This window comes from Hesperophylax consimilis, chromosome 19 (assembly GCF_061612785.1).
Source record: "Hesperophylax consimilis isolate HC1 chromosome 19, BYU_Hcon_1.0, whole genome shotgun sequence".
NCBI lineage: Eukaryota > Metazoa > Arthropoda > Insecta > Trichoptera > Limnephilidae > Hesperophylax > Hesperophylax consimilis.
The window spans coordinates 12,946,132-12,959,055 of record NC_142854.1 but is presented as its reverse complement, the minus strand read 5'-3'; the positions used below and the strand labels follow the sequence as shown (position 1 = coordinate 12,959,055).

At 35.9% G+C, this 12,924-nt stretch overlaps 1 protein-coding gene across 2 annotated transcripts; it reads left to right on the top strand.

The window, feature by feature from the left end:
• The first annotated feature begins 6,128 nt into the window (after positions 1–6,128).
• Positions 6,129–12,627, top strand: LOC149414829 (uncharacterized). 2 transcript variants are annotated; one of them, XR_016303851.1, is made up of 2 exons: positions 6,129–7,212; positions 8,531–9,143. XR_016303851.1 is itself a non-coding variant. In XM_089642928.1 (2 exons), the coding sequence occupies exons 1-2, from the start codon at positions 7,010–7,012 to the stop codon at positions 12,108–12,110; spliced, it is 1,239 nt and encodes a 412-aa protein (XP_089499054.1). In that variant the 5' UTR covers positions 6,147–7,009; the 3' UTR covers positions 12,111–12,627. The 2 variants fall into 2 exon arrangements, 1 of the variants encoding a protein (XP_089499054.1); XM_089642928.1 differs by lacking the exon at positions 8,531–9,143 and adding an exon at positions 11,075–12,627 and having other exon boundaries at positions 6,147–7,212.
• The last annotated feature ends 297 nt before the right edge of the window (positions 12,628–12,924 follow it).

The window sequence follows — 12,924 nt, the reverse complement described above, 5'->3', positions numbered from 1 at the left end:
CTAAATACGCGAATAGGATATCGTAAAAACATTTAACTGCCTCGTCAACATCGGAAATCTCCAAGATAGCCTGCCAATTGTGGTCACGCAGTTGGCTGTACAGCTTCTCAAAGTCTCCCTTATAGAAATTCCAACCACGGAAGTTATTTTCTGATAGTATATGATGATTTTTTAACGGTTTATCATGTTTAAGGTTAATTTCTGACAAAAGTGTGGGATGATGGTTGTCTTCTGGAACAAGACAGAAATCAGATTTTTCTATGACCATATTCTGATCAACACTTCGTTGATTAGCCCCCTCCTTCTGGCCGGGCTTTCTGATGAGTACCAAACCTGTGTATGTATTAAGTTCGCTGAATCTGAGTTCTACCTGATCTCAGTTTACTTTAAATGGGGGAACCCGGTAGGTCCTCATATCCTGAGCCTGACGCGCGCCCTCAACACGCTTAAAGGTCGTAACATTCGTTCGTAACAAAGGTCATAACATAACATCCTATTGCTTAAAATGTTTTAATTATCCTAAGTATTTGAATTATTTTACCATCATTATTACCATATTACTTTATTGTTCTAAAAGTTTTTATTATCCAAATTATTCAACTTATTTTTCCATAAAATTATATTGTACCAAAGGTTTTTATTATCAAAAGTATTTGAATAATTTTGCTGTCAAATTTCGTTGTTTTAAAGGTTTTTATTATTCAAAGTACTTAAATTATTTCCCTTTAAAATTTTATGCTTTTCAAGGTTTTTATTATCCAAAGTATTTTCATTATTTTACCATCCATTTTTATGTTTCTAAAGGTTTCTATTATCCAAAATACTGCTATTATTTTACCATCAAATGTAACTGTTTTAAATATTTTTTATTATCCAAACTCTTTGAATTATTTTACCATCAAATTTTATGGTTTAAAAGGATTTTATTTTATTATCCAAAGTATTCTAATTATTTTACCATGAAATTTTATGTTTTTAAAAGTTTATATTATCCAAAGTATTTGATTAATTTTACTCTCAATTTTTACTCCTATATTACTCATTATTTACCACCACTAGCAAAATGTGTGAACTTTGTATGGATCAACTTATGTAACTTCGCAACCGCAACATGATCACTCAACTTGACATTGATACAGAAACATTTAACAACTCAGAACACACTTTTGACAAAGCGACAGAATGTAATTCTCTGTTCACAGAAAAACACAACTTAAACATAATTTCCCAAAACATTAGAAGTATTCGAAAGAACTTCGATAATTTCTCGATCCTCTTAAACGAAATAAACATAAGCTTCGACATTATTATCTTGACTGAATGCTGGTTAGATGATTCGTACACAAACCTAAACTTAAAAGACTATACAACTCTCCATTCTACTAAACATCTAAATCAAAACGACGGTATAGTAATCTTTGCCAAAGATTCACTAAACCCATCAATAACAGAAATCAACCTAACCGAAGCAAACTGTATCCAAATCTCCCTCGGAACAGACATCTCCATATTTGCCGTCTACAGACCCCCATGCTATAACAATCTCTCACCTTTTTTCAACTCCTTAAATAAACTTCTCGAAAAAAATAAAAAAACACAACAATTAATTATTGCAGGGGATATGAATATTAACTTACTAAACGGGCAACCAATAACCACAGAATACTTAAGTCTACTTACTCACTATGGATTAAATTCGACAATCAACTCACCAACAAGAATTACGTCAAACTCTGAATCCTGTATTGACCATATATTTGTTAAAACTAGGAAAAAAACATCTTCATCCATTATTCGATCAACGGTCACAGATCATTTCACTACTACACTAAGCATACATCATAACGAGAAACAAAAAGATGAAAAAAACAACTCCGTACAAGACAAAATTAATTTTAAGTGCCTAATAGAGGACATACATAAGGAATCTTGGTCAAATGTAATAAATGAACCCGACCCAAACAACGCGCTGAACACATTTATAAACACAGTTGGAACCTACATTGCTAAACATACAACAAAAAATACCCCGAAAAACTACTCACATAAAGAGAAAAAAATAACACCCTGGATCACGAAAGGATTAGTAAACAGCATTCATAAAAGAGACACAATGCACATGCAAGTGCGCAAAAACCCATATGACGACAAACTAAAAAATAATTACCTGCTATATAGAAACCTTTGTAATAAATTAATCAAACAAGCCAAATACAAGTACTACAAAAAACAAATAAAATCCGCCAAAAATGATCCCAAAAAAATCTGGAAAATCGTCAAAGATATTACTTTCTCCAATCCGAAAAAAGACTCGAAGATCAAAGTACTGTTAATAAATGGAAACAAAACCCTTACAAAAAATGAACCTGGTAAAATAGCTAATTTTATTAACTCCCAATTTGCAAAAGTCGGATCTAACTTAGCTGAAAAAATTCTTCTAAAAAACGGCACAACAGAAGACTCTTTAACCAAACTATCCTCTACCATACAACCAAATCATTCGTTTTATGCTCACAAAATAACTAAAAAGGAAATCTCAGATTTAATTATTTCTCTCAAACCAAATTGCGCTGTGGGCCCAGATAACCTCTCCAATCATATACTGATTAGTCTCCGAGAACATATACTTATACCACTTCAACATATTTTCAACCAAAGTTTCAGCCTCGGCATTGTCCCCGATCACCTAAAAATAGGTTGTATTACTCCAATACATAAATCGGGAGACAAAACGCTTATCTTAAATTACAGACCAATCACTCTGCTAAATTCGCTATCGAAACTACTAGAAAAAACTATGAAAAAAAGACTGCTCGCATACCTTGATAAACACAAACTGATCTCCACCCGTCAATTCGGGTTTAGAGCGAAAATGGGAACAGAAGACGCCTTATCGGAACTAACCACCTACATAGTGAAAAACCTAGATGGCGGTTCAAAGGTGTTAGGAGTGTTCTTAGACCTAGCAAAAGCTTTCGACACCATCTCACACAAATTACTCCAACAAAAACTCAAAAACATTGGCATAACAGGTCCACCACTAAAATGGTTCATTAGCTACATTGAAAATAGACAACAAATTGTAAAAATAAATAATCAAGAAAGTGACAAAGTAGGCAACAGGTATGGAGTACCCCAAGGCAGCGTCTTGGGTCCCATACTGTTTCTCATCTACATTAACAGTCTAACTGAGATAAGCCTAGGGAACATAGAATACAAAGTAATCAGTTATGCAGATGACACTGTAATTTTATTCAAAGCCCAATCATGGGAAAACGTCTTCAAACACACGGAAACATGGATGACTGAAGTAAATAGATGGCTAATAAATAATCTACTGACACTAAATATTTCTAAAACTAAATACTTAACTTTCAGTAAAACATTAGCTGGTCAGCCAGATAGTCACCCACAACTTCATCTTCACCCCTGCACAGTTACCTCATTAACTAACTCACGCTGTGTTTGTGACAAAATTGATTATGCGCAAAATATTAAATATCTCGGTTTAACTGTTGACAATAACTTAAAATGGGATCTCCAAATCAACCTAATTACAAAAAAAATACGGAAACTCTCTTACATCTTCAAAACAATTCGAAACATTATGTCACTACCTCAGCTAAAAAATATATATTTTGCACTCTGTCAAAGTATTCTTATGTATGGTATTTCAGTATGGGGAGCAGCAGCAGAGACTCATCTCAAATCACTTAAAATTAATCATAAAACAATAATCAGAATTATGTTTAGAAAGCCTTATCAACATCCGACAGAACAGCTAATGATCAACAATAACCTATTAGACATAAATAAACTATTCATAAAGAAGATCATCTACAAAAACTGCATAAAAATATCACCACACTTCATAACTCACTCGCAAAACACAAGAGCAAACACACACAATCAATTACATGTACCATATATCAAATCAAATTTTGCAAAAAAACATGAATCTTACTTGGCACCACATATATTCAATAAGTTTGTAGCCCAAACAAAGACCTACGTCGCATCTAATAATTTGAATTGGGTATTCAAAAGATTTTTAAACTGGTTGAATGTCAAAGAAAGAAGAGAGATAAGTAATATTCTTAATATCTAAAATTATATATTTTCTTTTTTCCACTCTGTTTTTAATTTCTGATTCTCCTCTTATTTTATTATTATTATTTTTACTATAATATGTATATTTCTTTTTTTTTCTTTTTTTACCACTTATTTGTTTTTATGTAATTAGAAATTGTTAGTTACCAGCCTCAGAACAGACTTTGTCTAGTGAGGAGGGTAAGGAGAAAAATCATGTATGTACATAAATAATAATAAATAAACGCCCGGGTTGCCGGCACTGAAATTGAATTGAAACTGAAATTGAACATAGTTATCGGAGGTGACTTTAACGCTCGCTATCCCCTATGGTTTGACTATAATAAAAATCATTCAGCACGATTACGGACTGATGCCGTCGAAGACCTGATTGCTGCGCAAGGCCTTTGTATGGTCAACGAACAGAATTCGTTTTTTACTTTTTCAAACGCAACGGGAGATAGCAACATTGATTTAACTCTCTGCTCTGAATCGGTTGCGGCCAGGATATCGAAATGGACGATCCATGAATGCGCCATAGTTTCGGATCATAGACTAATCACTTTCACGATTGGTGTTAATAAAACAGAAACTCTAAGATTCTCCTGGAATTTCAACACCACTAGGGCGAATTGGGATAACTTTGGGGAAGCTCTACGAGATACATTAAGGGATTTTCATCATGTAGCAGCTACTGATCCAGATAATTTGGGGAATTTTTTCAACTCGGCTGTAGTATCAGCGGCCAACTCATCCTTGGGCAGAACGAACCCGAAGACGAGTATTAGAACGCCGTGGTGGTCACCAGAGCTGACTTCGCTTAAAGGGGCATATAAGAGAGCCTATAGGCCTCTGGGTCTGTCCAGAAGAGGAGGCTGTACGGAGGTGGAGACTGCCCCTCTCTTGGCCAGACTCAGAAAATCCAGGGCGACCTTCAATCATGCTGTCCTTTCTGCGAAACGAGCTGCCTGGCACGACTGGGTTAAAAATGTGGGCAACGCCAACCCGTGGGAAATCCACAGCGCAATCGAGAAATCCGGTAAAGGATCGGATCGGTATTTATAGTCTTATTGGGACCACAAATGGTAGGAACGCTGAGACGTTAGACGTGGCCTCTACTCTCAACACACATTTGGGCAAGTTAGTTCCTGTAGAATCAGTAATTGGGGAAAGTGACCACCATAAACAGGTTAGACTCCTGGCACGGCTGCCACCTAGAGACCTCGCCCATGAGGATAGAGTCGTTCCAGTCACTAGAGCAGAACTTGATGTCATAATTAAGGGTTTTGGTCCTAAGAAGGCACCAGGGCATGACAGGCTCAATGGCGTGATAGCGAAGCAAGTCTGGATCCACGCTAAGGAGGAGCTCTTCCAAGTGATGGATACGTGTCTGGGAAGAGGAGTTTTCCCTTCTGAATGGAAGAGAGGCGTGCTTAGGGTTATACCAAAGGGCAACGGCAAGCCACTTACTGATGTTAAAGCCTATCGTCCCATCACCCTACTTCCAGTTCTTGGCAAGATCCTGGAAAAACTAAACGGCACCGACTACGTCAATCACTCTCACCGTCCAGTGATCTCCAATTTGGCTTCGTCCCCGGTAAATCCACTGTGCACGCCATGTCGTTTGCGTTTAACTGGGTGAAGGTTTGTACCAAGAAGTATATAGTAGCTATCTTTCTTGATATCACTGGTGCCTTCGACTACGCATGGTGGGACATGATACGCATGAAGGTTAAAAATAGGAATTGGAATAGGAAAAATAGGAAAGAAACCCTACCATCCGTATGGAAGACACCAATATCAAAATTGTAGACAAGGTGAAATACTTAGGCGTCACACTAGATCGTTCGTCCTCCTTCCTGGCTCATGTAAAATGCGCTTTTCCTGAAGCTCAGAAGACTCTCCACGGCTGAGTGGGTACTTCGCAGACCGGCTTTACGTGCTCTCTACAGGGGTGTATATGTCGCGCATGTCTCATATGCGGCCTCTGTCTGGGAGCATCGCCTGGAAAACTGCTTAATACTTCTTGTTAGAAATTGGAGTTTGTTGGCTTTGCATAGATGTCTCTGTGTGTAGATGCTTGCCTTTCCAACGGACTGAAGTTAATAAATAAGTTGATAGTTTTTTCAATAGATGTCGCCATAAATGCTCCCCTGCTAAAAGTCAATAAATAGGTTGATTTATAATTTTCTTCCTCTTCTGCAATAAACATTTCTGGCGAAATAAGTGGTTTAAATTTCTACCTGGATCCAAAATTATACATTGGACCTTCGTGCCGCATCCGTATTATCGATTGAATCGCGGATGATAAAAGAACCAGCAAACATCTTCAACATCCAACATCAGAGGGGATCTTCAGAAAAACGGGCAAGTGACCATATCCCATATACCTACCTTATTTTCCCAGGCAGGAGAGCATGATTTATTACACAGCCGTATTTCTTTGTTTGTTTTAAAATTGAATCGGGCTGATTGTTACCAAGTGTTGTTTGAATTGATTTCATACCCATCATCGAAATTGTAGTAAGCAATAATAATTGTTACAACAATATAAAAAGAAGTTAGAATACAAAGCAAGTATTTTAAATTTCTTAAAAGATTTATTACGAGCGGTTATATTTGAAAATCCGTTAGTTTAAATTTCGAAAGTTACCGCGAGTCGGTAAAAACACCAACCCAGCCGCGAAGCAAGCTGACGCATGCGCGGTGGAGATTGTGGAGAGAATAACAATAGTGTCAAATTGTTTTCTTTTTGACAGCCATCGAGCTGTTGCATTTATAAAATTCAGATAAAATTCATTGTTTATCGGTTAGTTAGTAAAGTTCTGTGATCAAGGACAGTGCACGTGTAGTGATTGATTACAAGTGATTATCATTTGACAATACGTTCTGTGAATACCTCCTTTCTTGATATTTAAAAATGGATCTCAAAACTTTGATTAACCAGCGTGGAATTTGCAAGGCGAAATTAACTAGGTTCAATGAATATATAAACGGTGATAATTTGTCGCAATCTGAAATTGAAGTCAGATTGAAGAAACTTGAACCAATTTTAGACACTTTCGACTCATTACAAGATAACATAGAAGCAATTTCGCCGGAAGAATTAACCAAAACAGAAAGGCAAGCATTTGAAAATTTATATTATAATCTTGTTGCTAAGGCTAAAGATAAATTGTTAAATAAAGTTCAGAATACAACATCACATAACATACGTTTGCCTATACTTGAGTTGCCAAAATTTAATGGGAGTTACGAAAATTGGTTGAATTTTCGGGATACCTTTGTTGCTTTAGTTGAAAATAATCCATCTTTAGAAGTTATTCAAAAATTGTATTATCTGCGATCATGCCTCGAAGGTGACGCAGCTAAATTATTAACCTCACTTCCAAATAACCAGGAGAACTATCATACTGCATGGGAAATGTTAACTTCTCGCTATCAAAATATAAAAATTATTATACATAAGCACGTTGAAGCATTATTTAAATTGCCTGAAATAAAATTTGAAAATTCCGTAGCATTAAGGAATCTTATCGATGAATCCGAATTACATTTAAAATCGTTAAATAAGTTAAATATACCCACCGAAAATTGGGATATCATGTTAATATATTTATTGTCGCGAAAACTAGATAGTGAAACTCGACATCATTGGGAAGTATTTGCCACAAAAGAGAATCTACCCACATATAAAGAGTTTATAAAATATTTATCAGATCGAGTTCAGATTTTAGAATTTGCTGGGATTACTGAAGGAAAATTTAATCAAAATAAAACTTTTCCTTTCAAATACCGAAAAGAAGCTATGATTTCTTTAACGCCTCAAATGACAAAATGTATTATTTGCAAAGGCGATCATAAGGTTTATAATTGTAAAAAATTTTTAATATTAAATACTAAGGATAGAATTATAAAGATACGTCAAGTAAATGCGTGTTTGAAATGTTTGTGCTTGGGTCATAAGCTAAAAGAATGTAAAAGTAAATACAATTGTCGTATATGCGAAAATAACTCGCACAATACTTTGTTGCATTTAAAAAAGGAAACAGATAATTCGAAGTCTCAGGATAAGGATTCACCATCAACATCAAATAATGAACCTTTAGTTACAAATCACTCTACGAAAATATCTAATAGTTTTGTTTTGTTATCTACCGCCGTTATTAAAGTGTTGAATAATAACGGAAATTTGATTAAGGCTAGAGTTTTATTGGATAGTGGTTCTCAGTCCAATTTTATAACAGAAGAATTTGCAACAAGGTTGCAATTAAAACCCAAAAGGGCAAACATACCGATTACCGGAATCCAAAACAAAATATTGAATATTAAAAATAGCATAAATTTAAGAATTTTCTCGAACTATTCACCGTATGAAAGAGACATAGAATGTCTCGTTTTGAAAGAAGTAACAAGTCATCTGCCGCAAATTTCTTTACAGAAAAAGGATGCCAACATACCTGATGGTCTTCAGTTAGCGGATCCTGCCTTCTATGAAACAAGCTCCATAGATATGCTACTCGGAGCGGAAATCTTTTGGGAAATTATGAAGCAAGATCAACTTCGAAATGGAGACTCAGGACCCATATTACAGAGAACTGAATTCGGATGGCTGGTGTCAGGACCCATCGTCACAACAAAAATAAAAAGGCCAGTAAAATCTTGTCAACTATCATTAAATATAATCCATAAACAGATTGAAAACTTCTGGAAATTAGAAGAATTCCAACCGGTGAAGCACCGGAGCCATGAGGAGCGAGCGTGCGAGGAGATTTTCAAGGACACTTATAAAAGGAATGACAATGGTCGTTTCATGGTAAGCTTACCACAGCGCCCCTGTGTTAAACAGTTGGGAGAAACGCTGCCCATGGCGGAAAAAAGACTTTGCAATTTGCAAAGGAAATTTTCTTCAAATCCTGACCTGATGAAAAAATATAAAGAATTCATGCAGGAATATATAGACTTGGGTCACATGACCCAGTGCGAAGCACCTTCTAATGAAGATTGTTATTTTTATTTGCCACATCATGCAGTATTGAAAGAATCGAGCACTACCACTAAGGCTCGAGTGGTATTTGACGGTTCAGCAAAATCATCCAATGGTATATCGTTAAACGATGCTCTCATGATAGGACCTGTTTTACAGAAAGATTTAGCCGCACAATTGATATGTTTCAGAAAACACCAGTACGCGATAACAGCCGACATTGAGAAAATGTACAGGCAAATATTGGTGCGACCCGAAGACAGAGATCTACAGCGAATAGTATGGAAAAATTTCCCGGAGGAGGAAATTCAGCATTATCGACTTAACACCGTTACCTACGGTCTGGGGCCGTCATCATTTTTGGCAACTAGATGCCTCCAACAGCTGGGAAATGAAAATATATCATCAAACCACAAGGTCAGTCAGATTATAAAGAATAATTTTTATGTGGATGATTTAATTACTGGAGATGAAACTGAAGAAAACTGTTTAATAATTAAAGAACAACTAATATCCATCATGGCATCCGCTGGGATGAACTTAAGGAAATGGCGGTCGAATTTGCCCTCGTTATGTTCGAAGGAAGAAAACATGTCAGATATGATTATTAGTACAGATTCAAATGACAACAAAATATTAGGCCTGTCTTGGAACAATCAGCAGGATAATTTCCTATACACAGTGAAGTTATTAAAAAATCCAATTAATAGCAAACGACAAATACTGTCATGCATTGCGTCCATATTTGACCCGTTAGGATTAATAGGTCCTGTTACTGTTATTGCTAAATTATTGATGCAAAAATTGTGGCAGGCAAAGCTTCAATGGGATGAGCCTATTCCATATGATATGTTGAAGACATGGGAAGCATATGTGAATGAACTGCCTCAATTAAATAATTTAAGAATAGGTAGAAAGATAATATGTCAAGATCATGTAAATTTACAGCTACATGGATTTTGTGACGCCTCAGAAAAGGCATATTCGTCCTGTGTTTATATGGTGTCTACTGACAAATTGGGTAAGAAGTACTCCAATTTGATAATGTCCAAATCACGGGTAGCGCCTTTGAAAAGTGTTTCTCTACCCAAGTTAGAATTATGTGGAGCCGTATTACTGACAAGACTAGTGAATTACATTAAAGATGCTCTATGTACTCCGGATATACCTACTACATACTGGTGTGATTCCCAAATAGTACTGTGCTGGATCAGGGATCAGCCGGTAAGATGGAACACTTTCGTTGCTAATAGAGTGGCGGAAATCCAGGAAACCAGTCAGCCGGAGCAATGGAACCATGTACGGTCAGAAGACAATGCAGCAGACGTGCTTTCCAGAGGAATCGGCGTTTCACAGTTATTAATTTCCAGCATTTGGTGGCATGGTCCAGATTGGCTGACGTTGGATTCAGCGTGCTGGCCAAATTCCAACTCATTTTGTATTGATCCACCAGAGATCAAAACAAGCTCGGCACTGTTGTCTGCTGTGAAACAGGACTGGGACATTTTTGATAGATATTCCAATTTTTCCAAATTACAGAGAGTAACAGCATACCTTAATAGATTTATTTTTAATTGTAGAAACCCTTCGCAGCGCCGCTATAGTAAATTGACAGTTAGTGAGTTGGAAAATTCAGTAAACAAATTAATATCTCGGGCGCAATCATACTGTTTCAGAGACGAAATTCGAGTTTTAAATAATGGAGGTAATATACCTAGGAATAGTGCACTAAAGTCATTAGATCCTTTTATTGAAAGGGATCTAATTCGTGTGGGGGGAAGGCTCTCCAAAGGTAAAATGGTAACCGAAGGCCAGCAGCACCCAATTTTGTTACCTTCGCATCATAAATTAACAGAGTTAATTGTAAAACACTATCATTACTTGAACTTACACTCGGGAACGCAGTCATTATTGGCGTTGATTAGAATGAAATTTTGGCCGATTAAGGGAAGGAATATTGTAAAAAAAATAATAAAAAAAATGTATAATTTGTTATAGATGTAATCCCAAATCCGAACAGCAGTTGATGGCCGACCTGCCAGCTGAAAGAATAACTGAATGTAGGCCATTTCAGATAACAGGAGTGGACTACTGTGGACCAATATTAATAAAGTCGGGTATTCCCAGAAAATCACATAGCGTTAAATCATATATTTGCTTATTCGTATGCATGGTCACTAAAGCCGTGCACTTAGAAGCTGTGCTGTCCTTGAGCGCAGAGAGTTTTTTAAACTCTTTGAAACGGTTTATCTCGCGTCGTGGTAGACCAAGCAAAATGTTCTCGGACAATGCAACCAATTTTAAAGCGGCTAATAATGAACTAAGAGAAATTTATAATTTTTTAAATATGTCTAATGATAAAATTGATAATTATTTATCCACATTAGGAATACAATGGCAATTTATACCAGCTCGTGCGCCGAACTTTGGGGGGCTCTGGGAGGCTGGGATAAAGTCAGTTAAGCATCACTTAAAAAGAATAACCAGTATCGCTTCATTAACTTATGAAGAGATTAATACGGTGTTGTGTCAAATTGAATCTTGCTTAAACTCCAGGCCACTGTCTCCCTTATCAAATGATCCTTATGACCTTAATCCCTTGACTCCCGGTCACTTTCTAATAGGAACTAGTTTGGCGGCGATTCCAGAACAAAATTTGGAACATATCACATTCAATCGATTAAACAATTACCAAAAACTAATCCAGATTGTACAATTTTTCTGGTCGAGGTGGCGGAAGGAGTACTTAGCAGAACTTCAAACCAGAAGCAAATGGACCAATAGGAATCAAAGGCAGATGCGGTCTGGCGACATGGTCGTAATAAAGGAGGACAACGTCCCTTCTTGCTACTGGAGGCTGGGACGTGTGAGCGCCGTTCATCCTGGCGCTGATGGAAGAGTTCGCGTGGCGACCATCATCACGTCGAAAGGCATCATCCAGAGGGCCATATCAAAGATCTGTCTGTTGCCAATAGATGACAACGAGGAGTTGAAAATGTCGACACCCCCACCCAACGGACCAGACGCTGAGTAAGCGCAAAATAAAAAAAAGGTTTTGTGCAAAACAATATAAAAGGTTTCGTGATAAAAACAATATAAAATTTTTGTGTATTATCATAAATAAAAATAAAAAATAATAATAATAAATTAAAAGAAGATAAGGAAGAAATAATAATAAATAAAAGGTAAAAACAGTGCATAAAAAAGTGGATAACAATAAAACTTGCGAGTTTGATAAAAAATGTACAAAATAAAAAAAGGATTGTAGATCCGTATATACCAAGAAAAAAAAAAAAAACACTTTAAAAATGAACGCTTATAAACCGAGATAGCCTGCTGGCTATATGTAATTTCAAACTACACAAATACATCTGAAGAAACTAATTATAAATGTGGTAATGAACTATAGAAAAACACAAACCCTTAAGAAGGATGACCAGGAAACCAGCGCTCCATGTTGTGTTGTCTATATTATTTGTTTTATGTTTGATTATTGTTATGATTTCTGTTAGAACAAGGTTATTGGAATTATCTTAGTTGTTAAATTATAGTATAGAATAGCTTAGTGAATTGCATGAATTTGATTTGAACGAAAGTAATAATTTTAATCTCATAATTAATTTGTATAATTTTAGTTAGTTTGAAATTGTCATTTCGTTTTTAGAGTAGTCTTATGTTTAAACTTATGCTTAGAAATAGGTTACCTATTATTTCAAATATTTATTGTTAATCAATTTTTTTTTGTATTAACAGTAATAGTAAATAATTACTATTTTTGTTTCTTCCAAATTAATTTTGGCATATATGTAGATATTTAGCTGCTTAATTTTTATTCTTATGTTTTGGGG

Excerpts from the sequence above, each read along its gene's own strand:
- LOC149414829 (XM_089642928.1), top strand. The coding sequence starts at position 7,010 with ATGGATCTCAAAACTTTGATTAACCAGCGTGGAATTTGCAAGGCGAAA. Across the intron at positions 7,213-11,074 it reads GAATTAACCAAAACAGAAAG|ATGTAATCCCAAATCCGAAC; the intron begins GCAAGCATTTGA and ends AATTTGTTATAG.